General features: G+C 59.2%; 4 protein-coding genes across 15 annotated transcripts; 2 read left to right on the plus strand and 2 right to left on the minus strand.

The window, feature by feature from the left end:
- The first annotated feature begins 207 nt into the window (after positions 1-207).
- Positions 208-4,844, plus strand: Eif5a (eukaryotic translation initiation factor 5A). Of its 4 annotated transcripts, none has more exons than XM_021648144.2 (6): positions 208-361; positions 2,121-2,306; positions 3,482-3,586; positions 3,770-3,901; positions 3,994-4,066; positions 4,228-4,844. In XM_021648144.2, the coding sequence occupies exons 2-5, from the start codon at positions 2,142-2,144 to the stop codon at positions 4,054-4,056; spliced, it is 465 nt and encodes a 154-aa protein (XP_021503819.1). In that variant the 5' UTR covers positions 208-361; positions 2,121-2,141; the 3' UTR covers positions 4,057-4,066; positions 4,228-4,844. The 4 variants fall into 4 exon arrangements, with proteins under 4 accessions (XP_021503819.1, XP_060219409.1, XP_021503820.1 ...); XM_060363426.1 differs by lacking the exon at positions 208-361 and adding an exon at positions 482-500; XM_021648145.2 differs by lacking the exon at positions 208-361 and adding an exon at positions 575-719.
- Gps2 (G protein pathway suppressor 2) lies at positions 4,008-7,653 on the minus strand. Of its 4 annotated transcripts, none has more exons than XM_021648139.2 (11): positions 7,515-7,653; positions 7,164-7,326; positions 6,741-6,850; positions 6,558-6,670; positions 6,381-6,460; positions 6,207-6,289; positions 5,740-5,893; positions 5,564-5,653; positions 5,401-5,480; positions 5,225-5,320; positions 4,008-5,137 (listed from the first exon to the last, which is right to left on the minus strand). In XM_021648139.2, the coding sequence occupies exons 2-11, from the start codon at positions 7,255-7,257 to the stop codon at positions 4,940-4,942; spliced, it is 1,098 nt and encodes a 365-aa protein (XP_021503814.1). In that variant the 5' UTR covers positions 7,258-7,326; positions 7,515-7,653; the 3' UTR covers positions 4,008-4,939. The 4 variants fall into 4 exon arrangements, with proteins under 4 accessions (XP_021503814.1, XP_021503815.1, XP_021503816.1 ...); XM_021648140.2 differs by having other exon boundaries at positions 7,519-7,610; XM_021648141.2 differs by having other exon boundaries at positions 4,970-5,141; positions 7,515-7,649.
- Positions 7,654-7,779: 126 nt separating this feature from the next.
- On the minus strand, positions 7,780-19,148 carry Neurl4 (neuralized E3 ubiquitin protein ligase 4). Of its 6 annotated transcripts, none has more exons than XM_060363419.1 (30): positions 18,717-19,148; positions 17,589-18,033; positions 17,319-17,384; positions 16,861-17,159; positions 16,591-16,702; positions 16,412-16,500; positions 15,862-15,934; positions 15,487-15,751; positions 15,103-15,284; positions 14,913-14,998; positions 14,643-14,805; positions 14,351-14,549; positions 14,196-14,272; positions 14,035-14,113; positions 13,560-13,729; positions 13,340-13,471; positions 12,946-13,091; positions 12,653-12,877; positions 12,463-12,561; positions 12,211-12,372; positions 11,928-12,092; positions 11,242-11,400; positions 10,768-10,947; positions 10,591-10,678; positions 10,382-10,489; positions 10,132-10,276; positions 9,868-9,980; positions 9,466-9,631; positions 8,930-9,031; positions 7,780-8,471 (listed from the first exon to the last, which is right to left on the minus strand). In XM_060363419.1, the coding sequence occupies exons 1-30, from the start codon at positions 19,002-19,004 to the stop codon at positions 8,267-8,269; spliced, it is 4,788 nt and encodes a 1,595-aa protein (XP_060219402.1). In that variant the 5' UTR covers positions 19,005-19,148; the 3' UTR covers positions 7,780-8,266. The 6 variants fall into 6 exon arrangements, with proteins under 6 accessions (XP_060219402.1, XP_060219401.1, XP_060219403.1 ...); XM_060363418.1 differs by having other exon boundaries at positions 13,554-13,729; XM_060363420.1 differs by lacking the exon at positions 17,319-17,384 and having other exon boundaries at positions 13,554-13,729.
- An 87-nt stretch (positions 19,149-19,235) lies between these two features.
- Positions 19,236-23,625, plus strand: LOC110555113 (uncharacterized). Its single transcript, XM_060363424.1, is given in 8 exon segments — positions 19,236-20,275; positions 20,278-20,467; positions 20,832-20,936; positions 21,047-21,115; positions 21,337-21,425; positions 21,513-21,743; positions 22,149-22,310; positions 23,040-23,625. Coding segments are annotated over 8 exon segments (1,155 nt in total). The 5' UTR covers positions 19,236-20,025; the 3' UTR covers positions 23,099-23,625.

A 23,625-nucleotide genomic window follows, 5' to 3' on the forward strand; every position in this document is an offset into this window, starting at 1 on the left:
CGGCGCGCCTGCGCAGTGCCCATCGGCTGGAGGTGCTCGGGGCGGGAAGGGGGCGGGGCCACGCGTGCGCGTCATCTGAGGGGTAGGTGGGAGAGAGGGTGGAGACCGGGGAGGGTCCGTGCGCCTGCGCAGTGCGGGGGTGGACGGTGTAGGAGCCGCCCAGCGCGCCTGCGCGGCTGTCATAGGGCCGCTTGGTTGGTCAGTGGGGAGTCGGCGCCTGCGTACTAAGACCCGTGTGCAGCAGCGGCGGCGGCGGCGCTAGAGGCGGCGGCGGCGGCGGCGGCAGCGGCAGCGGCGGGTTCGGAAGCAGCGGTTGGGCTCGCGGCGAGCGGACAGGGCCGAGTCAGTGCGTTCGCGCGAGGTGAGGGCGGGCAGGGCGCGCCTGCGCGCAGCGTCGGTTTGGAGCAGGAACGAGGGACGGAACTGCGAGGGGGCCGGGGAGGGGGGCCGAAGGGAGCGGCGGCCACGGCCGCACGGGTTCCGTCGGGGAGCGGCGCGAGGTGCGGAGGGGCGGGCGCGGGCCCGGCGGGCGCGAGGGGTGACGGTTGGGGCCGGCCGGGTGACGTTGGAGCGACGCAGGGCGGGGGACGGCGAGCCGCGAGGCCGCCACGCGGGAGAGGCCGCCAGGCGGCCACGCCGGGGCGAGGCGCCGGGGGCCCGGATCGGCCGGGGCGAGGGCTCCTGGGCCGTTGAGGACCGGCGCTGGGCGGCCACGTGAGGTGGGGGAGGGGGCTGCTCCGGGAGAGGGCATGTGGAGGGGGTTGGTGGCCGGCGGGGGGAGGGGAGACGGCGTGGCCCCGGCCGGGCTCGGCTTCGGGGCAGGGGCGGCCGCGGCACCGGAAGTGTTCCGGTTGGAGGCTGCCCCCGGGCGCCGAGGCCATGCGGCCGGACCCGGACCGGGGCCGCATGGCAGCACGGGGACCCCTCCCCCCTAGCCCGGGCCACCGGAAGCCCCGGGCGACCACATGGTGGGCGCGAGCCGGCAACCCCCAGCGCAGGGAGGTCTGGTCTTTTTGGGGTTTGTACGGAGCCTTGGGTTTTGGTGTGCGGGCGAGACCCTAGCCCGGGGTCTCGGTCATCCCGCAGGGCCTGTTGTAGGCATATGTTAGTGGTGCTCCCCAGCCTCATGGGCCTCTGGGGCTCATACCCAAGCCCTCCTGTGAAGTGAGACGTCAGCAGATGTAAGTGCGACTGCTCTGCTGGAGAAACGGAGGGCGATTGGGTGAGAGCCCAACTCTTGGCCCGTGCCGACAGCGCCCCAAAGTACTGAGCTAGTTCCCCCCGCGGTGATCCTCGCTCTTCACCCTCCCGCTGCCTTCCCCGATGTTTGGTTGGGGAGTTGCTGTGTGAGTCCTTCACTGTACCAGCCTAGGAGGACTTCTGTTGCTACCACCAGCCTTTTCCTTTCGTTTTATTGTCATTCACCACCCCTCGCTCCCCCACTTTCTACTGACTGCACAGGCTGGGCCTGAAAAGCCGACAGAACTGGTGCATCCTGGGAAAAGTGGGAGGGCCATCGACAAAAGGCCGAGTTCCCTTAGGGAACCGAGATCGAGGTGTTTGGCAGTGGGGTCATTTAGGAAACTACTTTCTCCCCCTTGACGGCATCAGCGAGTGCGTGCTGGAGGCGGGAATCCCCGAAAGAGGCCTTGTGGTTTCCTGTACCAATGGCTGGCTTGTGTGTGGATGGGTGGGGGGAGCCTTGTCCTCGTCTCCACCCCTTCATTAGCCCCGCCCTTCAGCTGGCTCCTAGCTGCTCACCTAATTATAGTCCTGGCAGTGTGCGGGGACGAGGGGGTGGTTGGTTTCAGTGGCAAGTAACACCTGAGTCCTCCCCCTCCCGGGAAGTAGCCCTTTCCTCATCTCCCAACTCCCAGGAGGCTTCCTTTCCCAGGCCACAACTTGAGATTTCCCTGTGGGGGTCGTGGGGATCCAGCTTTTTGCCCCTCTAAAGCACCAGCTCTTACAGTGTGTTTGACTCCAGTTTCAGAGCAGGAAAACTGCCTTTAGGTGGGTAATGGGGTAGAGGGGGAAATGGAGCGAGGTTTAGAGGAGCGGGATAGATTAGCCGTCCTGGTAACCTCCATCCTTACTGACCCTAGTTCTCTTCTTGGCTTTAGTTGGAATCGAAGCCTCTTAAAATGGCAGATGATTTGGACTTCGAGACAGGAGATGCAGGGGCCTCAGCCACCTTCCCAATGCAGTGCTCAGCATTACGTAAGAATGGCTTTGTGGTGCTCAAAGGCCGGCCATGTAAGATCGTCGAGATGTCTACTTCGAAGACTGGCAAGCATGGCCATGCCAAGGTTAGAATCGCCTTTCCTGCATCTCCCACACCCATAGGGCTCTGGGCAGTGGATTGGTTTCTACCGTTCTGGTTTTTCATTCAGCACCCAGCTTTTATTCCAATTCAGAACTAAACCGTTCCCAGTTTGTTCCGTGGGGCACCACCTGTCATTCTGTCTTTTTTTTCCCCTCGTGTGCTAGTCTCTGGAGTTTTATCCACAATCCGTAAGATTCCACTTCTTGATCCTGACCTTCGCTTCTCTCTCTTTTCTTTTTCTTTCCTCCTTTGGGCCCATTTCCTAGAGTTCTGCAGTCAAGACCCACAGGAAGGCAGCATGGGGTGGGAGGCTCCGGTCTGGATTCTCAAATCGCTTAGCTTCTGCTCCCTCTAGTTGTGGCTTTCCCTTTGGGATTGTGCTGTATCTCTGTCCTTAGCTGGTTCTGATTACTCAAGAGTTCTCTGTACCTTGGCTAAGTCTAAGTTCTCTCGTCTAGACTTTGTCCCTGTCTTTCTCAGTTCAGCCTGACTCAGTGGTTTTTGGTGGTGTGTTCCCTAATGATTTTCTATCTTGTTGACTTGGCATTCATAACCAGGCTGTCCTTAGTGCTCGATCCCCTTGTTTTCCTTGCCCACTAACTGCATAGTTCATTCTAATCTTTCCTTGGGTCGTTTTCTTCAGGTCTTTTACATTTGTTTGCTTCATTTCTCTCCTCAGCCTCTTTTAGTTATTTCATTATGTAAATGTCCAAGGAACTTATACCCAGCCTGACCCACCCAAGGGAAAAAAAAATACAGTGAAACCGGGTCTTGTGTATTCCAGGGTGGCCTCAAACTTGAAGTTCCTCCTGCCTCTTCCTTTCTAGTGCTGGCTTTCCAGGCATGTGCTGTTGCTATTGGTTTGTATGGCACTAGGCATCAGGCCCAGTGCCCTGTACATGCTGGGCAAGCCCTACATCATGTGCCCAGTCCTTGTCAGGGCGCTGGGGTAACTTCCATGTAAATGAGTTCCTGACACTTGACAGCCTCAGACAATGGTCTTTTAGCCTTGGGACTTTAGTATATCTTTCTCGCTTGGTTCGTTTCTAATTCCTTAATCTTGGCTGTAATGTGTGCCTTCTCACTAGTTGTTCGTAGCTTTTATCCTCCCGTCTCAGATTGATTTGCTGGGTTTCTCTTTATGATGTATGTACACAGGTCCATCTGGTCGGTATTGACATTTTTACTGGGAAAAAATACGAAGATATCTGCCCGTCAACTCATAATATGGATGTCCCCAACATCAAAAGGAATGACTTCCAGGTATGTGTTTGGGGTGGAGGTGGGTTAGTGGTTTGTGAAGGGTGGGGGGTGAGTGTTGACCTGCAGCTCGTGGGGAAGGGGCACTGGTGGAGAGGGTACTCCATGAAGTTGCTGTCACTAGTTGGTCCATCATTCTCTCTATACCTAACCTGCCTGTACCTGTTTTTAACTTCTTTCTCCCAGCTGATTGGCATCCAGGATGGCTACCTATCCCTGCTCCAGGACAGTGGGGAGGTCCGAGAGGACCTTCGTCTGCCCGAGGGAGACCTTGGCAAGGAGATTGAGCAGAAGTATGACTGTGGAGAAGAGATCCTGGTATGCTGCCCCTCCTTCCTTACTCTGCTCTGTTCCTTAAGTTTCAAAACTCCCCAGTCAAGGCATCTCTGGACTGTTCTTTGCTTTTCCAGATCACGGTGCTGTCTGCCATGACAGAGGAGGCAGCTGTTGCAATCAAGGCCATGGCAAAATAATGGCTCCTAGGTGAGTGTGGCGGGTGTGGCGGTGTTCCCTGCTCTTCACTCACTCTCACTTTCACTGGCCTCTCTCTGCCCCTGGTCTGCTCCTTTCATCCTGGTACTGTTCTGTCTTAAACATAATTTTTTATTTTTCTTTTTATTATTATTTTTTTTTTTTTTGCTCAGGGTGGCGTGGTGGCAGCAGTGATCCTAGAGCCTACAGAGGCCCTCCCCCAGCCAGGTTCTACTCTGGCTGGGCCCTTGGCTGGACTCCTATACAATTTATTTGACGTTTTATTTTGGTTTTCCTCACCCCTTCAAACTGTCGGGGAGACCCTGCCCCTCACTTAGCTCCCCTGGCCAGGAATGAGGGAGCCATGGCCTTGATGAAGCTACCCACCTCTTCCCCTGCAGCCCTGGTGTGGGGAAAGGGAGTGGGTGCTGCGTGTGGTTTCGGCTCCCCTCCCTTTACTTTTTAATTCACTTTGGAATCAGAAAGCTGTGGATTCTGGCAAATGGTCTTGTGCCCTTTATTTCTTTATCCCTGGTCTGGCCCCCTGGTCTCCATAGTCCGTCACCCCCAAGCACCACTTGTACAGACTGGGGACCAGCCCCCTTCCCTGCCTGTGTCTCTTCCCAAACCCCTTTAGGGGTGGTGAGCAGAGGTGGGGTGAAGGGGCACGCTCCCTCCTCAGGCATCTGGGAGGGCCTTGCCCCCATGGGCTTTACCCTTCCCTTCAGGCTCTCTCCCTGACACATTTGTTAAAAATCAAACCTGAATAAAACTACAAGTTTAATATGAAGCCTCACCTCAGTTGTTTATTTGCTGGTGGAAAGAAGCTTTTAGAACGGAGCCGAGGCTGCTGCTGGCGGCCAGGCCGGCCTGTGGGTTAGGCAGCTAGCGGGAAGCAGACGCAGAGTCGGGCAGTGGCAGTGGGTGTAGTTTATTGGTTTGGGGTGCATAGGAAGAGCCCCCCACCCTGAGGGATGGAGGGTGCGTTGGAGTTAGCTGGAGGTTACTTGTGGTAGAATCGTGGGTTCTGGCTGTGTTGAATGAAGGGAAGTCGAGGGCCAGGCTGGCTGGTAGTGGCAAAGCCTGACTGGTGAGGATAGAAGTTTTTATCAGCTGGTGTAGGCGCCTCACTGAAGTCAGCACCCGGAGAAAAGGCACCTGCAGCCTTACCTTTGCTGCTGCTTGCATCTGCACAGGGATCTGGGGGGAGGCCAGGAGCCCCGGGGCTGCGTGCAGAGCTTGGGGGTGCATGGGCCGTAGAGAAGACTGTGGAGGACAGAGCGGTGTCAGGCATGCTGGCGCTCCCCGCGTCCTAGCCCCGTGACTTCCCAGGACTCCGTACTCACTGAGTCAGAGAAGCTAGTCTGCTGATTGGCGTGCTCCATCTGCTTTTGCAAAGACAGGGCACCCCCAGGCTGGAGGAACCCTACGGGGAGAAGAGGTGTGTGAGGGGAGCCGCCGGAAGGACAGGACCCAGAAAGTGAGGGCTCCTGTGCAGGGGGCGGTCACCTGTCTGCGTGGGCTGAAAGTGCCCATGCACTGCGTAAGGCTGTGGCTGCGGCTGCGACAGGTACTGCACTGCAGGAAAAGCCGACGGTGCTGAGGAGGGGGAGACGGACGGCCATCAGCTCCGAGTGCTCTGGCTACTGTGGCCTCTCTCTGGTCTGAGGAGAAGCAGCACTCACCCCTGAGCTGCTGGCTAGGACTGTAGGCTGGTTGTGTAGGCCCATAGTGAGGTGGGGGCTGGGCAGTCCCATAAGCACCCCCTGGACTGCCTTGGAACTGTCCATGTTCTGGGGTCCCTGCAAAAGCAGCTGCTGATCCCACGTAGTGCCGGGTCTAAGGGAAGATGAGAACTCATTGCTTACACTACACTTGGAAAAACTTCCGTGCTCTGCGTAGTTCCTACACACCACGTGCTTGGTATGTCTGCATGTTAATGACTGGGATGCCAGGAAGAGGGAGCAACTGCGGCTACATATCCAGGCCTATTTGTCAAGTTGGGCTTGGTGACAGATTCCCAGGAATCCCAACACACAGGAGACCTGGAGGTAGGGTCAGATTTCAAGGCCATTAGTGACTTAAGAAGCCAGCCCAAGCTTATAAGAGACTGTCTTTGGGGAAGGGGGGGTCCTCAAAGACTTTCTCTCACCGTAAGCACTTGGGGTCCAAACATCTGCTTGGCTCTGTCAGCTGCCATCAGAGTGCCTGGACGGTTGTGTCCTCCGGGACTCCCTAGAAAGGGAGAGGGGCTTCATGATGCTGAAGTAGGAGGCTGCAGCCTCCAGGGGTTGCCCCTTCTGTCAGGTGGTCCTTCAGTCCTCACCCTGCATGCTGAGGAGGTGAGTCCCTGTGTGAACCGTCAGGCTCTGCTGATAGGCAGCTGACGTCAGAGTGGTGAGGTCACTGGGGGGAAAGGAAGACAGGCCACTTAGGTGCCCCTGATAGGACACAGTCTTGTCACCTGTCCCACACAGCTTGACTTGTAGCTATCTGACCACACCTCTGTTCCTTTCGCCTCCGTTTTTCTTCCTCATGCAAAACTTTCTTGAGCTGCAAGAAAAGCTGGTGCTTCTCCTCCTGCAGTGCTGACAGCTTCTCCTGCAGCTTCAGAATCTGGAAGAGGATGCTCAGATAAAGGCAGGGGAGAGAGAAGCCAGAACTGGAGGGACAAGAGGCCACTTACTTGTTCCTTGGTCTCTTCTAGTGACATTCTCTCTTCCATCTCCTTTTTCTTTCTTCTCTCCTGCTCTTCTTTCATTTTCTGTTCCATCATCTTGTCCACCTCTTCCTCCTCTGAAGAATCAGAACGGGGAAGTGGCAAGGCAGTGAAAATAAGCTGTGATAGACTGAAGATCAGCAAAAACCAGTCATTCCATCACAGCCACAGGGAGGACGAGGCTTCGTTAGGTGCTCTCCAAGGTCCTTCCCAGCCCAGAGTTCTGGAACTTAGCCTGGGCCTCTTCACTCACACCCCGAATGAGTCGCTGCCTCCCTCTTAGCCTTGCCTGCAGCAGGCGCACAGCTGGGCCCGTGGCTGGGGCAAGTCCGTGGGTAGCAGAGCCACCCTGGGCCGAGTGTCTGTCCTCCCGCTCTGGCCCAGGCTCACCCTGCCGTTTGCGCTCCCGCTCCATCATGATGTGCCGGTGCAGAGCCCTGGCCATGGCGTTGGAAAGCTTGGGGCGCTCCAGGAGTGCGGGCATGATGCTGTTGATGACGCTTGGGCAGTGGGCGCCCGGCTCTGTCACTGACTGCCAGATCTCAGGCGGGGCCTGCAGGGAAGCGGGAGCTCAGAGGGACGGCGAGGAGGAAGCCCGTGAGCCGCGAGCTCCCGCCGCGGTCACGTGTCCCAGGCACCAGCGTCCCTCCCGGGTCGCAGCCTCAGTGCCAGCGCGCGTGCGGGGGTCCTGGGCTCCGCGCCCCCACCCCTCCCTCGTAGGCCTGGCGCCAACCCCCCTACCCGCCTTCTCGGCGCTTTCTCCGTGGCCTCCGGCGCGCCTTGGCCTTACGTCACATCCGGCGGCCTGGAGAAATCCTTCCGGAGTCGTGACGGCGACCGGTTCAGCGGATTGGACGAGGAGGAAGGCGGAAGCACTTCCGACGGGTGCCGGGTTAGTCCAAACGCCATGTGGGCTTTGAGGCGGCCCAGGAAGCTACAGCTTCTTGCCAAAGGCCCCTAAGTCTTGACGTCGGAGGCCAGGGAAGACAGAAGCAGAGGCAGAGGCTCTGAAGACAGCATTTATTGGCTCCTTAGAAATCAAGAGTCAGTAACAACTGTACAGAGGGCCCTCGGCTCCCGTGGGCCGCCCTTCCTTCCCACTCCCGCCCCATGGTGCCCCGTGGCCACGGAAAAAGCAGCTTCGTGTGGGCAGAGACGCCTTTGGGATTCACAGTAACCAGAAACAAAACGGAAATAAATTAAGTGATGTGGGGGAGGGCAATAATAGGGAGTCATGTTCCCTAAATCAGTGCATGAAAGGGACCCAGGGACTGGAGCTGGGCTCCCTCCCAGCTCCCTGCCAGCAGAGGGAGCGTGCTGGGCCCTGAATGGAGAGCTGTGCTTCACACCTGGCCTCAGTCAAATCCTGTCTACGTGCTCCTCCTGCCAGGAAAGCACCCATCATGCCGGAGTCACAGGAATGAGGTGGAGGCCGGCATCACCGAGGCCCGGGCCCGAGGCCCAGCTGTGCTTGCAGTGGTGCCCTCTCACCCTCATTCCACCCGCACCAGCAGGGCATAGAGGAGGGTGGCCCCCTTTTCCTTAGTGACCCACTCGAGTTCCGATGGGCTGAAGTGCTGGTCAGGAACTTCTCTGAGGGCCGCGGAAGGAGGCCCAGGAGTGTAGGAGCCCGGGCGCACGCACACCTGAAAGGCCACCTGCGCCTGGTGTGTCCGCTGGGATTTTGGGTCCCGGAATCTGACAAGACAAGCAGAGACAGGAGGAGGTAAGGCGTCCAGGCCCCACTGACGGCTAATTGTGCTCCCTCCACACAGGCCTTGCTGTTTTCTGGTAAATTCTGGCCAGGAATGGCTCATCGCCCCCCATTCTCTATCGCAGACTCTCCTCCCAAGTCCTGCTCAGCTAACTCCTCACCGCCGTGTTCCTGAACCCTGGCACTCCATTTCATGTCTGTTCCAAACATTCCAAGTGCACTCCCTCCACCCATTTCTTCTGAGACAGTATAGGGTCTCTAGCCCAGGCTGGCCTCAAAGGTCCTACAGAAGCAGAGGGCAACCTTAAACTTCTGACTCTCCACCTGATAGGATTCCAGGCCTGTCTATGCAATGCTACAGGCCTAAGCCGGCCACTGGCACAGGACCCTGACAGACCTGGCCTGCACACACTAGGCACAGAGAGCAGGCACAGAGACGCACTTCTCCAATCCTGCACACACTAGGAGAGCAGGCACAGAGACGCACTTCTCCAATCCAGCAACGCAGGGTGTAGGTAGAGGCAGGAGCCGGTGTCCAAGGTGGCTTCACATACAAACCAAACAGAGTTTGAGGCTAGTTTGGGCTATTTAAGATAAAGCCAGGCGGTGTAGTGGCACACGCCTGTAATCCAGCACTTAGGAGGCAGAGGCAGGCAGATCTCTGGGTTTCAGTCCAGCCTGGTCTACAGAGTGAGTTCCAGGACAGCCAGGGCTACACAGAGAAACCCTGTTTTAGAAAAACAAAACACTAACAAGCAGCACAGCTGGTAGGACAGCACTCAGGAGACAGGCAGACAGCCCTCCCTCTGAGTTCGAGGGCAGCCTGGTCTACAGGGCAACTGTAGGTCTACAAGAGAAATCCTGTGGGGGGGGCAGTGACGGAGCAACTAGCAAGCCAGGGTGGGAAAAGGGGTGTGGTGCCCAAAGGCCCCCGGGCCTTTCCCGACCTGAGCCCGGGCGCTTTCTGCATGTACTCACTGCACTTTGGAGGCCAGGGCCTCTGCCCCGGCGTACTGGAGGGAGGGCGAGAGCAGCACTGGAGGGGGCTGCTCCTCCCGGGGAGGCGCACAGTTCTCACCAGGCTCCTCAAATCCCACCCCTGGCTCCCCCTTCAAGGGTCGGCAGCTCAGGATGGAGGTAGTACCTGTGAAGAGATGTGGGTGAAGCCGGCTGCAGTGCCACACGCCTGTAATCCCGGCACTTGGGGAGGCAGAGGCAGGTGGATCTCTGTGAGTTTGAGGCCAGCCTGGTCTACAAAAGTGATTCCAGGACAGCCAGGGCTACACAGAGAAACACTGTCTTGAAAACAAAAGCAAAACAAAACAGAAAGACATGGGGTGAGGGCAGCCCCGGGATTCCTCCTAGTCTGCTTCATGATACCTGCTCCCAACTCCCCTCGGTCCAGCACCCTTCGGACAACCGCTACACTGCTTCCATGATACGCCATGTGCCATTTCTTTGTTAGTGTACCGCCTTCCAGATGGGGATTCACCCTACAAGGACAGACGAGACAGACAAGTCAGAGGTCACTGGCTCCTTAACATCATCCCACACTAGAAGGCCCATCACCTTTTCCATCCTGGGACTCTTCTTTCTCAGGGAAACCAGCACAGAGGAGGATGTATGCCTGTGGCCCACTCGTACCTAAGATTGAACCTGCACCACCCAAAAGGCAGCGCGTATTCCCGAGGAGGCTCTCCACGGCGCCTGTGAGCCTCATCCCCTCGCAACTTCCGGCAAGATTCACAGTAGCATAAGCTACGCTTCGGTGGAGGCATGAAGTAATCTTCTGTGGGGCAGGGAGTAACAGCTTGGTGCTCCCATCCTGGTCTCAGCCACACCGCTGCCCCATGGGGTGTCCGCGGGAAGGAGAGGGCTGGGAACTAGGACTCACCAGGAAGCAACAGCAGTTCTTGGAAGCGGGAGCAGAGGGCATGGTACTCGCAGCTCTTTAAAGGACTAGCAACAGGCGGTGGACCCCAGCACACACTTTCCTTGATGCCTGAGAGCAGGGGAAGAACAGGATGTAGGACCGGGCCGGGAGGCACGGGACAGCCACGCATGAGCAGATCAGCAAGGGTAGCCATCCCTGGGCTAGCGCACCGTCTACCATGTCAGCTTTCTCCATGTCTCCCTGGGTCCCAGCAGTCTTCCCACCAGCAGCCCCTGGGTCAGGGCTCACGATTGTCACCTGTGGAGGAGAGCAGTCAGCCCAGAGCGCTTGTGAACTAGAAGCTTGCCAGTCTCCCAGGATTCCTCTTCATCGCTGTTGCCACTAACCTGCTCACACTGCCCATAGAGGTCCACAAGTGCATGGCACGGCTGTGGCACATCGGGTACGGCCACCCCCTGGTCCACCCCATTGATGTGGAGATGAAGCCCGCCAGAGCCGTCCAGCCGCAGACCCAGGATGGTACCTTCTGGGCAGGTGTCTAGGTTTGGCCCAAACTTCTCACAGATCTGCGAGGAAAGACCTACTGTCTTTAGACACCAGACCTGACCACGACCACACTGGGAGCCACCCTGCCCTTTCACTGTTCCTGGTTGCCAGGCCCGAAGCTTTGCCTGTATCTCTGCCCACTGCCCAGGCTCTTCTCCCAACTCACTTGCCAAGAGTCCCCTTTCCTCCAACCTTAACATTCTCAGTGGCGGGACCCAGGAGGAAGCAACAGACCAGACTGTCAAGGGGATGACACACTCATCTCCCTGTGGGCCAGCTCCTTCCCCTTCAGAGGCTTGCTGGCTGCCCCTCACCTTCAGACCATTGTGGAAGACACCGCGGCCCCGCAGGAGCCAGGCTGCCCGTTTAAGGGCACAGGCAGAGGCAGGGAAGTTCAGCCTCTCAGGTGGGCAGGTGATGACCCCCAGGACGAGGGAAGATGTCCACTGTCGGTTCAGGAAGTCTATCCGCACCTGCGGGAGGAGGAGCTTTTCATAGGCATAGCTCCCGGGATGGAGCCACCCGCCCAGCCAGTCAGCCTCTGTCCCGAAGCCAGAGTGAAGCCTGACACGCCGCCCTTCTTCCTGTTCGCAGAGGGCAGATGCCACCAACGCTCTCCTTCCTCATCCCTCTGGCTGCTGGGAACTGAACCCAGGTCCTGTACATGTCAAACAAATGCTCTACCCTGAATTACCCCATGCCCCCAACAAACACCCTTTCTCTTTGAATCCTGTCTGTTCCTAGAGACTTCTTACAACTGGCTTTTTTTTTTTTTTCTTTCCAGTTTTGGTTTTGGTTTTTTGGGACAGCCCTGGTTCTCCTGGAACTCACTATGTAGACCAGGCTGGTCTCAAACTCAGAAATCCGCCTGCCTCTGCTCTAAGAACTTGGACCAAAGGTGTGCACCACCACGGCCAGGCTCAACTGGACTGTCTCTGTCTTCACTGGCAGCAGGAAGGGTCTCTCCCTGGAACAGCAGGAGAGAGGCAGAAGGGCACACCTGAACAAGCATATGCGGCACCAGCGGCTGGCTGACGACAACGATGCCCTGATTGTAGCTGGCCACTCGCGTGGCGGTGCGGTTCCCGTTGGATAAGAGGATGTTCTTCCCGTGGTTCTCCAGGAACTCAAGGGCTGCGGGCACAAGGCCCACTTGACTCTGGCCCTGGTGCGGAACAAACACTGAGCTGACGGATGTGCGGGGCCGGCCCCACCCGCACCCTGGAGGGCACCCTGGTGACCAGCGGCCCACCGACCCAGCAGGCCCGCGTGCAGCCTCTCACTCTCAGCCCATGCTCCTCGCCCTCGTCTTCTTCCTCGACCTCACTGCCGGTGTCTGAGCTGGGGGATGGTGGCTGAGTGCCTTCTGGTTCCTCCAGCCGTGTGGAGCTGACAATGGACACGCTGCGCACTGGCCCATAGAGATCCAGCACCGCCCACACACTCTGATAGCACAGGACCAAGGGCGTCAGTCAGCAATCGGCACAGGCCCACCGGCCCGCTCAGCACCGGAACCCAAAGCAGCCGTAGCCCACCTTGGCAATGCCGGTCGCAGCAGGCCCCATGTCCTCTCCATCCACCAGGATGTGCATCGTGTCATCTGCACCCCGACGAATGCCCACGCGGCTCCCCACCTAGACCCAGGTTGGACAAGACGGCTGCTCAGCCATCCGTCTTCACGCTCACTCCCAGCCCACCCCCAGCCCCCTGTCAGGTGCCTCTCACCCCCAGCCTCTCGAGGTTCCAGCCATAGTTCATCCTCTGGAGATGGCCATCGCGCCTCACTTCACAGCTGGACACCATCCAGGTGGTCTTTGTCCGGAGTTCAGGCAGGGAAGGGGGCAGCCCCGGCCCACTGCCCGCACCAGGCCCCATGTCTTCGGGTGCCAGTGTGGTCAGCCCCAGCCGCAGGGACCCTGCCCACTTCTCATCCAGCTCTTCCACCTTGACCTGTGGTGAAGAGAACATGAGCTGGGCCCGTGCGACAGGCTGCCACCCCCTGCCCTCACACAGCTCACCTCAAAGACTTCTTCAGCCTTGAGCTCCTTGGTGCTGAAGACGAGGCCGTGTGCGTAGCCAGCCACTCGCACTGCCCGAGTGCCATCCTCCTCCAAGGTCACGTTCTTGCCACAGGTGCCGTGGAAGCGGTGGGCCACCCCCGCCACTGCAGACGGGTGTGTAGAAGGGGTGGGATCAGGCAGCCGCCCTCCGAACAGAGGCAGGTAGAGCTTTCAGGTGACCACCAAGCCCCATCTGCTGCTGCCCATCACCACCTCTGCACAGCTCTCACTGCAGTGTGGCCCGGTGCACAGAACCGTAGACTCCTCGAGTCCAGGCAGAAGCACCCCCACCCCGCTCACATCCACGCACTGGCTGCTGGCCAGCACGGCCCTTCCCTTCCTAGCCAGGTACCTGGGGAGTGCAGGGAGAACGATTTCTCCGTGGCTGTGTTGCTGGTCGCCAGGCTGTTGTCCATGGGGCCGGTTGCGTTGGTGATGGACACTTGGACACACTGGCCATAGAGATCCACCACAGCGTACACCTCTGTGTCAGAGAGAAGGCATCAGAAGCCTGAGGTCCTGAGCAGTGTGAGCAAAGGGAGGCGGCCGGAAGCCAGAGTAGTCACCTTTACCCGGAGGCAAGCCTGAGCAGGCGGCGCCCTGGTCCTGCCCATTGATGAAGTAGTGCAGGTCGCCCTTGGCAGTTCGCATCATGCCGATGCGTGCGCCTGTGCCCAGTGCATCCAGGTCACAGCCATAGTTGTTGCGCATGGTGTTGCCGTCTTGCATGATAGCGGTGCCGCTGAGGAGACAGAAGCGGAGAGTGGGCCTTCCAGCCCGACAGTCTCCGCCTCCCAAAACCGGCCCTCTGTGGACACCAGGCACAGAGACCTGACCTTGGTCCCCTTCCCCCCCACCCCCAAGTCCCCTCAGGAAAAGGCAGGCATTGCTCTGTCTGAGTGGGAAGTCCCAGAACTGAGGAGGGTGTTGGCTCCCGGACTTTGCTGGCGCCCACGACCGCCACAGGCCTGAATCACGCTTAGTTTTCTCATGTCACCCAGCTCCACCCAGCACGGCCAAGCTGGATTCAAGGGCAGACGGCCTAACCTCAGCATCCACGTATCATAGTCAATGTCTGTCATGGTGTTGGGAAATTCCAGGTCCTCAGGCCGAATAGCAGTCACGCCTGGGAGAAGGCAGGTGTTGAGAAGCGCTCCCCAGCACACCCGGCATCGGTGCCCCTCAACCCCTGACAGAGGGCTCCTCACCAGCTTCAATGGAGCCTGACCAGCGGTCTACCATCTTCTGAATGACAATTTCAAACAGTTCTCCGTCCCGCAGGGCTCTGTCAGGGAGAGTGAGGCTAGCTAAGGCCCTCCTTAGCAGGCAGAGGGACGGTGGAGGCATGAGTCTAGAGACTGACCGGTTGGAGATGACGATGGCGTCGTTGAACTCGCTGCGGCAGTTATGGCGGAGGGCAGTGCGGCCGCCGTTGGTGATGACTGCGTTACTGCCGTGCAGCCGGTGGAAGCGCAGGTCAGAGCCCCCGGCTGCCGAGGATGGCGGGCTGGGGGACAGCTGGTTGTTGCCTTCAGGGAGCAGCTCGGGGGCTGGAGGCACCTCTGCAGGAACAGACATCGCCATCAAGCCTCTGGGTGTCTTTAAGGGTTCCCAAGGCCACCTGACTCTTCACCCTGGCCCTGTCAGGCCCTCACCCACGTCATCCACGATAGTGGCCTGGGCAGCCTGGCCATACAGATCGACGACGGCGTAGACGCCCGGTGGCACGTTCCAGGCAGCAGGACCCTGGGTCGCGCCATTGACGAAGAAGTGCAGGGTCCCATCCTCCCTCCGCACCACGCCCACCGTGTCTCCTGCCTTGGAGGAGGTGTGGCTGCAGTGAGGAGTCAGGCAGAGCTCCCCCACAGGGGCCGCATCTCCCTCAGGACGCCCAGCATCACCCCGGGCAGTGCGCGCCCTCTCACCTTGAGGCGGTCCAGGTTGTGTCCATACTCGTCCAGGATGGTTGTCCCGTTGTGCATCACCCCGTTGCCAGTCATCATCCAGGTCCCTGCAGGTGCAGAGGTGCCCAGGTGAGCAAGACAGCACAGACCGGGGGTCTGCGGCGGCCGCTTCTCTGTGACTTAAGCCAGCCCTGCCCTTCTGGGGGCTCACCAGAGCGTAAGTTGGTCATGGTGGACGGCAGCTGGAGGTAGGCAGGGTTGTGGGTGGTGACACCGATCTCGATGGAGCCAGCCCACTTGTCCACCATCTTGTCGATGCGCACCTGGAACACCTCTCCATCCCGGAGGGCTCTGCTGCTCAGCACCACGCCATGGTTGAAGTCATCCGTGGCGCTGAGGACACGGCAAGCAGGGGCTCAGCTCCCGGCACACCGAGTGTGCCCCAGACAACCAACTAGACTCCTGCTCCTGCAAACCCCACCTTTCTGTCCAGGACTTCCACCCCAGCTGGCCTCTGCCGCCCGTGCTCCCCCTCCCTGCCCACATCCCACTAGGGACCCCCTTCGCAGGTCTCGCCCCATCCCAAGGCTCATACTGGGGCCTCAGCGCGGTGCGTCCCTCGTGGGTGATGGCTGCCTTCTGCCCACAGTTAGGATGGAAGAGCAGGCGCTCAGGTTCTGCCTGGGCAGCAGGAGCAGCACGGCGAAGAGCGCCCTCGGGGGACAGCGCCCTCAGGATGGCATTGTTGCGGCGCAGCCGGTCACTGTGGTTATTGTCATGGACTATGGTCACTTTCACAGCCATCCCATACAGGTCCACCACACCGTACACGACCGGCGGAGTCAGCGGAGTGGCTACGCCTGCAACGGAGCAGAACGAGGCGGCAAATGCAACAGCTCGAGCCTGACAGAGCAGGATGAGGTGTGACCCACTGAGGCCTGGGGCCAGCCTGTCCTGCGGGTCAGCTTACCCTGGTCAATGCCATTAATGAAGAAGTGCAGGGCAGAGTTGGACTTCCTCGTGAGGCCAATATGGTCACCCTCCTAGCCAAAGAAGAAAGACCCTAGGCTGGAATCCAGCCCCCCCCAGGCTCAGGCTCCAGCAGTCCTGGGCACTGCCCACCACCCCATTCCACTGGAGGCCACCCACTGCAGAAATTCACACAAGGCCACTCCCAGGCTGCACCTGGCTCCCCTTCTCCAGACACAATGACCTTCACATTTCCCAAATGCCTGATGTAAAGCAAGTGCTGAGCTAACCCATCTTAAAAACAATCTCCATCTAGTTGAGTGCTACAGGGGCTAGAGATGGAGCTCAGAGATAGGGCTCTTGCTGATCAGGTCTAGGGTCCTAGGTTCCGTTCCCAGCACCAACAAGGAAAGGTGCTACTCGTAAGCATACCTTAGACCTATTAGACAAGCCTGCCTTCTCAGAGGAAGCCTCATGCAGAGAGAACGGGACTTGTTCTTGGTGCCCAGGCCCCCCCTGGAGTGGCCCAGGTCTCTGTACCCCACACTCACCTGCAGTTCATCCAGACTGAACTCACAGTACTCCCGACGCGTCCCCTTGCCATTGGTCAGGATGCCACACCCACTCATCATGATGGTCCCTGGTAAAGATGGACACCCAGTTAGGGTACAGGCTGCCTTGCTCTTAGCAATCCCAAACCCATGTCCCTACCCCTGCCCACAGCTACTACCGGACTGGAGGTTGGTCATGGTGGCTGGGTACTCCAGGCTGTTGGGATTGTGAGTGGTGACACCAATCTCGATGGACCCTGACCACTTGTCTACAAGCTTGTCGATACGGATCTGGGTTGAGTGAGAGCAGACAGGAGCAGGAAATGTAACAGTGGAAGATGGACCCTTGGTTCTTCACCATCAGCACTGCCCTGGCATCGAGGCTCAACCCTACACTTCGCTCCCAATCTCTGGCACGAAGCTCGGCCAGACTCCGGGACTCTACACACCTCAAACATCTCATTGTCCCGGAGCGGGCGATTGGTCATGACAACCCCATTGTTGAATTCATCCAGGGGCCTCCGGCGCTCGGCAGTCTTATTGTTGTTGCTGAGTTTGATGAGGGTTCCACACTTCTCGTGAAAGAGCAGGGCATCGTTGGACGTGAGGGTGGGAGAGGTGGCAGGCCCGGTGGATGCCAGTCCTTCCCCTGCCGGCGGGGAGCTCAGGCTCACATTAAGGAGGCCCCCATTGTAGGCAGACAGAATGGCACTGCTCACCACCTCAGACAGCTCCATGCTGGCAAAGTCTACAGCAACAGATGGGAAAGGAAGCCGAGCTGAGGTTCTCTACCCCGCCCGCCCGCCAAGCCAGCTTGGGACCCTCTTCTCCAGACCCAGCTCTTAAAATCCCACCCTTGTCCCCCTCAAGACCCACTCCCCTCCCAGGGCTTCCCCGAAGCCCTCACCATTATGCGAATCAAGGCTGTTAGGAAACGTCTCCGGCCGGGCCTGCGCTGGGGACACCATGAAGGCTAGGGACCAGGTGGGATGGGAGGGGGTAAGGGTTCAGCTCTTGCTCCAGAGCCCGCAGTCAGGGAACCATCTCTTCTGACCCCTGTGCTCCCCTATAACAGGCTCGGGTCTCAATGGCCCTGCCCCTCCCCCAGCCGACTCCTCACTGCTCTTGCCCCACTTCTTCAGCCACACCTCAGGTGTCCCCGGAGCTGTGTCCTCACCTTCATCTACAGAGGTCCCCTGTTCCGACAAGGCAGAATCTTCTGGAGGGGCCAAGGACTCAAGGGGGGGCGTGGCGGTCGGAGCAGGAGGACTGAGGCCAGGCTCAGGGGGCAGGACGGTGATCTGGGTGCACTTGCCATAAAGGTCCACGACAGCCCAGACGCGGGCGGGCAGGCCTGTGGCAGCCACTCCACAGTCCCGCCCGTTCACCCAGAGCCGGAGCTCCCCGGAGGCTGTGCGCTCCACGCCCACTCGGTCCCCTTCCACAAGCTGGTCCAGGTCCTGGCCATACTCCTCCAACACAGAGCGCCCATCCCTCAGCACGGAGCAACCGGACACTACCCAGGAGCCCCCCTTCAGCCCAGTGGCGCTGCTGGGGAAGTCCAGGACACTGGGGTCCAGGGCCGTCACTCCAATTTCAATGGAGCCACTCCAGGAGTTGACCTACGAGAGGGTGGTGGACAAAGTTTCAGAAACCCAGACCTCTGAGACCACAGACACACACCCACAAATAACCATGTGGACACATGGCTCCTTTACCCACTGAGCACGCTGGTTTAGTGCCCTGGCTTCAACCTGATGCCCTCTGACATCCGCAGCCTCTGTGGCTCCTCGGCCACTCCTATCACACGCTTCCTAGGTCCATATAACTCCTCCTAAACCACTCTCATCCCCAACCCCAAACCCCCATCGGGTAAGGTTCCACCCGGAGTCATCCCTTTCTAAATTCTTCCGAGCCACGCCAGTCACACACACTTCTCTTCTCCCATGTCTCCTCATCTACCTTTCTGGCTTTGGACGTGTGTCTATCACCAGTTTGTGTTTTACTGTTTCTCTTCTCTCCCATCACGTCACGAGCACCCATCTTTCATCCCTAAGAGGCTGTGCTAGACCTGTGCACTGGCCAATCTGGGAGCTGGGCCCTGCATCCCTGTCCGGCTCCTGGGACCCGAAGAAACTCATCCAGCTTCAGAATGAATGTGTCTGCTCCGGGCTCGTTTCCCTTCTCTTCTCTGCCGGCTCGCCATCGGCGGCGGGAAGCTTGGTCTGAGATGCAGACTGCCTGACAGTTCTCCCCTCTAGTCCGCTCCCACCTCCCTGCACACCCCGCAGCCCCAGCTCTGCACCTTGCGGTCAATGCGGACCGTGAAGACGCGCCCGTCGCGCAAGGGTTCTCGGCTCAGCACCAGCCCGTGGTTGAACTCCTGGCCCGGCTGCTGCCGCCGCGCCGTGCGCCCGCAGGCCGACAGGCTTACCAGGCGCCCGGTGCGCGGGTGCAGCTCCCCGCCACCGCCGAGCGCCGCGCCGGACCCCGGGGCCGGCCCGCCGCTGCCGGGGCCCCCACCCCCGCCCGGCCCCGGCCCAGGCCCGGGACCGGCCCCAGAGCCCCCACTCCCACCCGACCCCGCCGCCATCGCCGCTGAGACCGCGGCCGCGCGACAGCCGCGCTTGGCGGCACCGTGGCAACCGCGGCGGACAGACGCCCCGGGGGAAGACGGCCGGGGGCCGGGGCCAGGTGCGCTTTACGGCACTGCCCGCACTGAAGCATCCAGCGCTAGGGAAGCACGGTCTGTCGCGAGGGGGGGGCGGAAGGACGACGGGGTCGGGGGCACTTGCTTTACGGCACAGCGGGACGACGGCGGCCGGGAGCGAGGGGAAGAGCCGGGCCGCTTTTGCGACAGTGGCGCGTTTGCGACGCCGCGGCCTCAGCCTTGCCGGGAGGGGCGACGCGTGGACGTCTCCGCCTCGACGCGAGGGGCGGTGGCCTCCTTCACGCCGCCCGCGCTGAGGCACTGCAAACGTGACCCCCGGAGCAGGCGGCTTTATGGAGGCCCTTCACAGCCCCGAGGCCCCGAGGTCGCAGCCCCGAGGCCGGGAGCGCCGTGGCCCGTCCAGCGTCGCCCCGCCAGGCCCACACGCTCTGCATCACCCGCGCAGCCAGCGGACCGGGGCGACGCCGCAGGCCGCTCGGGGCCTTGAGCTTGCGCCCCGGCGCGGTGAAGCGCTCGGATTTCGAGCTCGCCGACAGACGCTGTCCCGAGCAGCGGGGAGACCCGGGCGCACGAACCGAACCCCAGCCCACTTGAGGACCCCCGGGCCGGGGCTGTGACGTCACAAGGCTCCCCGCGCCCGGCCAGGCCCCCGGGCAGTGATTGGTCCCTTCGGAGGCGGGCGGTGATGGAGAAGGGCGGGAACAAATTACAGAGACAAAGAGAGCCCTGGGGTGTGACAATTAGAGAAGGGTTTGCCCGGGGGCTCCCGGGCTGAGGGCTCTGTTCAGGCCTGCTTTCGCTCGCCCCGGGGCCAGGGAGCGGAGGCGGAGGACGTGCTCTGGAACCCCGAGCCCGCGCCCCGCGGTGGGGACAGGCCCGAGGGCGTGGCTATGTGCAGCTGCGAGGCTGGGCCGAGGAATTGAAGTGGCGACCGAGCGGAGCCATGGAGAAGCCGGAGTCTCTTGCGTCTGTTAGTGGCCTCAGTGCGGAGTCGCCTGGGGGCGTTTCTAAGGCAGTACCCGGAGGTGTCAAAGGTACACAGACAGACTCCGGGCCACCCTCCGGAGTAGCCCTGTTTTGCGGTGCTGGCCCCCTCCTGCATACCGGAGGCACTGTACCTCGCCGTCCTGGCCCAATCCAGCCCTCTGAATGGGCAATGACCCTCAGTTCCCGACCCAGTGCGCACCTCCGGGAGGTCCTGGCACTGGAACTGGGGCAAACAGGGCGTCCATCCCAGGTCCGGGGGAGGCTAAAGTGCACAGCTCGGAGAGCAGTCCGCAGTCCGGGTCAACTTTCTTGCACTCTCAAAACTCTGAGGAACGGCCGCGGAGCATCCTAAAGAACAGCAGCTCCATCTTGATGAAGAAAACCTCCAGTGGGGAGAAGTAAGCGGCTCAGCGGTTAGCCTGCAGCCCTGAGACGGGAGGGAGGCGTTCAAGATACCTTGAGCCAGGAAAAAAAGGGGCGGAGCCCTGAGGTCGTGGTTGAGGGAGGGGAGGCAGGGGCAGTTTGGGTTGGAAATCTGAGGTACCATGACTTTGAGAGGGCGACTGGTGTCACAGAAATCCTGGCCACACAGCGCTGTGATTATCACTGGGTATCTGTCTCCAATCCTCGCCTCTGCGAGAGAATAAAGGATTTATTTATTTATTTTTTTAATGCCTAGAAGAATGAAGGAGACCCCTCTGCTAGGAGATGGTCACCAGCCAGAACAACTTCCTCCTTTGCTGTGTCCTTTCCTCACCTTAGGAAGTCTCAGCGCTGGGATGAGATGAATATCTTGGCTACCTACCACCCTGCTGACAAAGACTATGGCTTTATGAAGGCGGATGAGCCCAGCACCCCCTTCCACAGGTGCTAAGCCCTCAGCCCTAGCTTTTCAGCCTGGGCTCGGTATTCTAATAAGGGACTATGAGGGAGAGGCAGAGAAGCCTCGGGTACTAGCACTGCCTCCTCCTCTGCAGGCTGCAGGACGATGAGGACCCATCTGCTGGGTCGTCTCTCAAGGTGACTCCTGCCTCATTGGCAGAGAGGTGAGAGTCCTATCACGATTAGCTGAGGTGTGCCCTCTACCCCCACACCTCTGAACCCAGGCTCAGAAAGCTTTGTTCTTTGGTTTATAAAATGATAGGTGCTACCGCCCCCCTCAGGTATAACCAAAACTGATCAGCTGGATTACCAGCTTTAGTCCCCCCTGCCCCCCATTGCTGTTTCCTTCCCTTCTGTACCCCCAACTAGTCTCCCTCCCCTTCAGGTTTGCCACAATGGACAATTTCCTCCCCAAGGTCCTCCAGTATGGAGACAACAAAAACTCAAAGACTGCAGACAGCTTTGCCAAGACATGTATGTGAGATGTGGGGTGGGCCTTGTTGGAAAGCAGAGGTCAGGTGGGAGTGACCCTTCAGGGAAAGCTTCCACTCTGACCCCCAGACTCCAGTGATTTTGACAAGCACCGAAAGATACACTACAGTGAGGGGAGGCTCCTGAAGAGAAACCTGCCCTCGGCTGAGGAGGAGGGCAGCAGCGCGGCCGGCGCCAGTGTCAGCAGCAGTAGTCAACATTTGACAATGGACCAGAAGCCCAGGCCTGTGGAGAAAGGCTGGGCAGGAATCAAGAATGACAGTGTCCTGGTGACCAGCAGCCATGTCCTAGACACCAGCGGTCAGTCACGGGCCTCCAGGGACTGAACGTAGACGAGAGGCTTTCCAGAGCCCAGATCCGCTTGTACTTTCTTCTGTCATATCTGTTCTCTGCTCCTCCATTCTCTGCTATATTCTGTTTTCCTCAGAGAGCGCCGGCATACGTCCTGCTCAGTCTTATAGAAAGGCAGTGGTTGGAGGTGACTCAGGGAAGAAAGGGACAGCTGGGCTGCGTCTCCACTCAGGGTGGCCCCAGAGATGACAGGCTGGTGGACAGGCGGTCTAAGAGAACCCCTGGGACTCCCAGAAGGTTTTCTGCAGTGGGGGCAGATGACAAGAATTGGTACTTGTACTTTCCCGGTCTGCTAGCCTAGGATTCAAAGCCACAGCAGGTGGCCACAGACTCAAGACGGGGGTGATTTTCCAGATTCTGCTGCCCACAGAAACCCCTCGGCGTCAGAGTCCACCATCAGGGAGACTGTGCCGCCGGCCCATCTACAGCGCAAGGAGTATTACAGCAAAGGGAGATACCTGCGGTCCTGTTCCCACCCAGAGCTCAGGGACGACCTGGAAGATGAAGAACAGGACAGTGAGAGCCGGGGGAGGGCAGCCTCTGGGTGGGAGGAAGACAGCCAGCCCGCCGGGCTACCCAGCCCTCATCTCACGTTACTTCCAGGTTCTTCAGGCTTGACCTGGGTTACTGAGAATCCCAAAGGCACTTCAGCTCCTATGGGAAGCCTTTGGGTGTGACAGAAACCATGCAGGGCTCTTGGGATGTAACCATGACTATTATGACGTGGTGAGGGTACCATCTCCCTAGGCCTGGCTCTTAGCAAGCTCCCACCTCCCAGCCTCCCAGACCTGTTAGGCCAGTGCCTCAGCAAGAGGCAGTAAAAGATCCCTAAACGTCCTGGAGTCTAATGCCTACATTACAGAGAACGGACACCAGCGGTGCCCAGAGCACCGAGAAAACCCCTCCAGCCTCCTGCCTCAGCCACTGACTCCACAACTCCTCCCGGACTCCTTGCCACCCCACGCTGTAGTTAGTGCCCTGCCCTCCAGAGCCAGTGGGTCTCAGGTGGCCTCCAGCTGTTGGGCCGAGGTACTGAGGCACCAGGAGTTCAGAAAAGGAACATGGAAGTAACCCCAGAATCCTCCAGGCTGGAATGGGCACAGACATGAGCCTGGGCACAGAGGCAAAGGGGTATTTGCACTGACCAGGGAGGCAAAGGGGTTGAGCGGGCAGGTTCTGGAGTTTGAGGGACATGGACAAGAGCTTACCCCTGCTGCAAGAAAACCCAACCTCTTCTCTCTCTAGGTGAAACCTTGCGGCTCCAGTGGACTCAGGAAAAAGAAACTAGATCATGGAAAATGTAGCCAGCTGGGGGTGGGGTGGGGCAGCTTTCCCCAGCCCTCACCACTCTCATGGTGGACAATAAAGAGAGCAGCAGGAATCTGATGCTGGGAGTTGGCTGTCCAGACTGGGAGTGTGAGGGGTCCATACACAGTGGACAGGAAGGCAGAACCGAGAGAAGGAAGCGGAGAGCAACCCAAGGCACTGGGCTCCTAAGCACGTAGGGGCTAAGGCAGCAAAGGCACAAATCTGAAGACAGTTTGTTCTATGTAGTGAGATCCTGTTTCAAAACATTAAACCTAGGGTTTTAAAAGTCGCTATTAGTTTTCTCACTTAATATGGCGTACCCGTAGAGGTCAGAGGAACTTCCAGAATTACTTCACTGTGGCTGCTGGGGATCAGACTCGGCTTGTCAGGCTTGCTGCGTGGCAAACACTTTTACGCTGTGAGCCACTTTGCAGGCCCCAAAACCTAGGATCTTGAATGGGCCCAAGCTTGCAGCAGGATGGCAATGTCTGACAATTAATTTAACATAAATGTATTAACATCA

This window comes from Meriones unguiculatus, chromosome 11 (genome assembly GCF_030254825.1).
Source record: "Meriones unguiculatus strain TT.TT164.6M chromosome 11, Bangor_MerUng_6.1, whole genome shotgun sequence".
Taxonomy (NCBI): Eukaryota; Metazoa; Chordata; class Mammalia; order Rodentia; family Muridae; genus Meriones; species Meriones unguiculatus.

Coding starts and splice junctions, on each gene's coding strand:
- Eif5a (XM_021648144.2), top strand. CDS start 2,142: ATGGCAGATGATTTGGACTTCGAGACAGGAGATGCAGGGGCCTCAGCC. Junction 2,307..3,481: donor GCAAGCATGGCCATGCCAAG/GTTAGAATCGCC, acceptor GTATGTACACAG/GTCCATCTGGTCGGTATTGA. Junction 3,587..3,769: donor TCAAAAGGAATGACTTCCAG/GTATGTGTTTGG, acceptor TCTTTCTCCCAG/CTGATTGGCATCCAGGATGG.
- Gps2 (XM_021648139.2), bottom strand. CDS start 7,257: ATGCCCGCACTCCTGGAGCGCCCCAAGCTTTCCAACGCCATGGCCAGG. Junction 6,851..7,163: donor GCGGGAGCGCAAACGGCAGG/GTGAGCCTGGGC, acceptor CTGATTCTTCAG/AGGAGGAAGAGGTGGACAAG. Junction 5,481..5,563: donor CTTTCAGCCCACGCAGACAG/GTGACCGCCCCC, acceptor TTCTCCCCGTAG/GGTTCCTCCAGCCTGGGGGT.
- Neurl4 (XM_060363418.1), bottom strand. CDS start 19,004: ATGGCGGCGGGGTCGGGTGGGAGTGGGGGCTCTGGGGCCGGTCCCGGG. Junction 16,703..16,860: donor GGGACAATGAGATGTTTGAG/GTGTGTAGAGTC, acceptor CACTCAACCCAG/ATCCGTATCGACAAGCTTGT. Junction 12,878..12,945: donor AGGCTGAAGAAGTCTTTGAG/GTGAGCTGTGTG, acceptor TCTTCACCACAG/GTCAAGGTGGAAGAGCTGGA.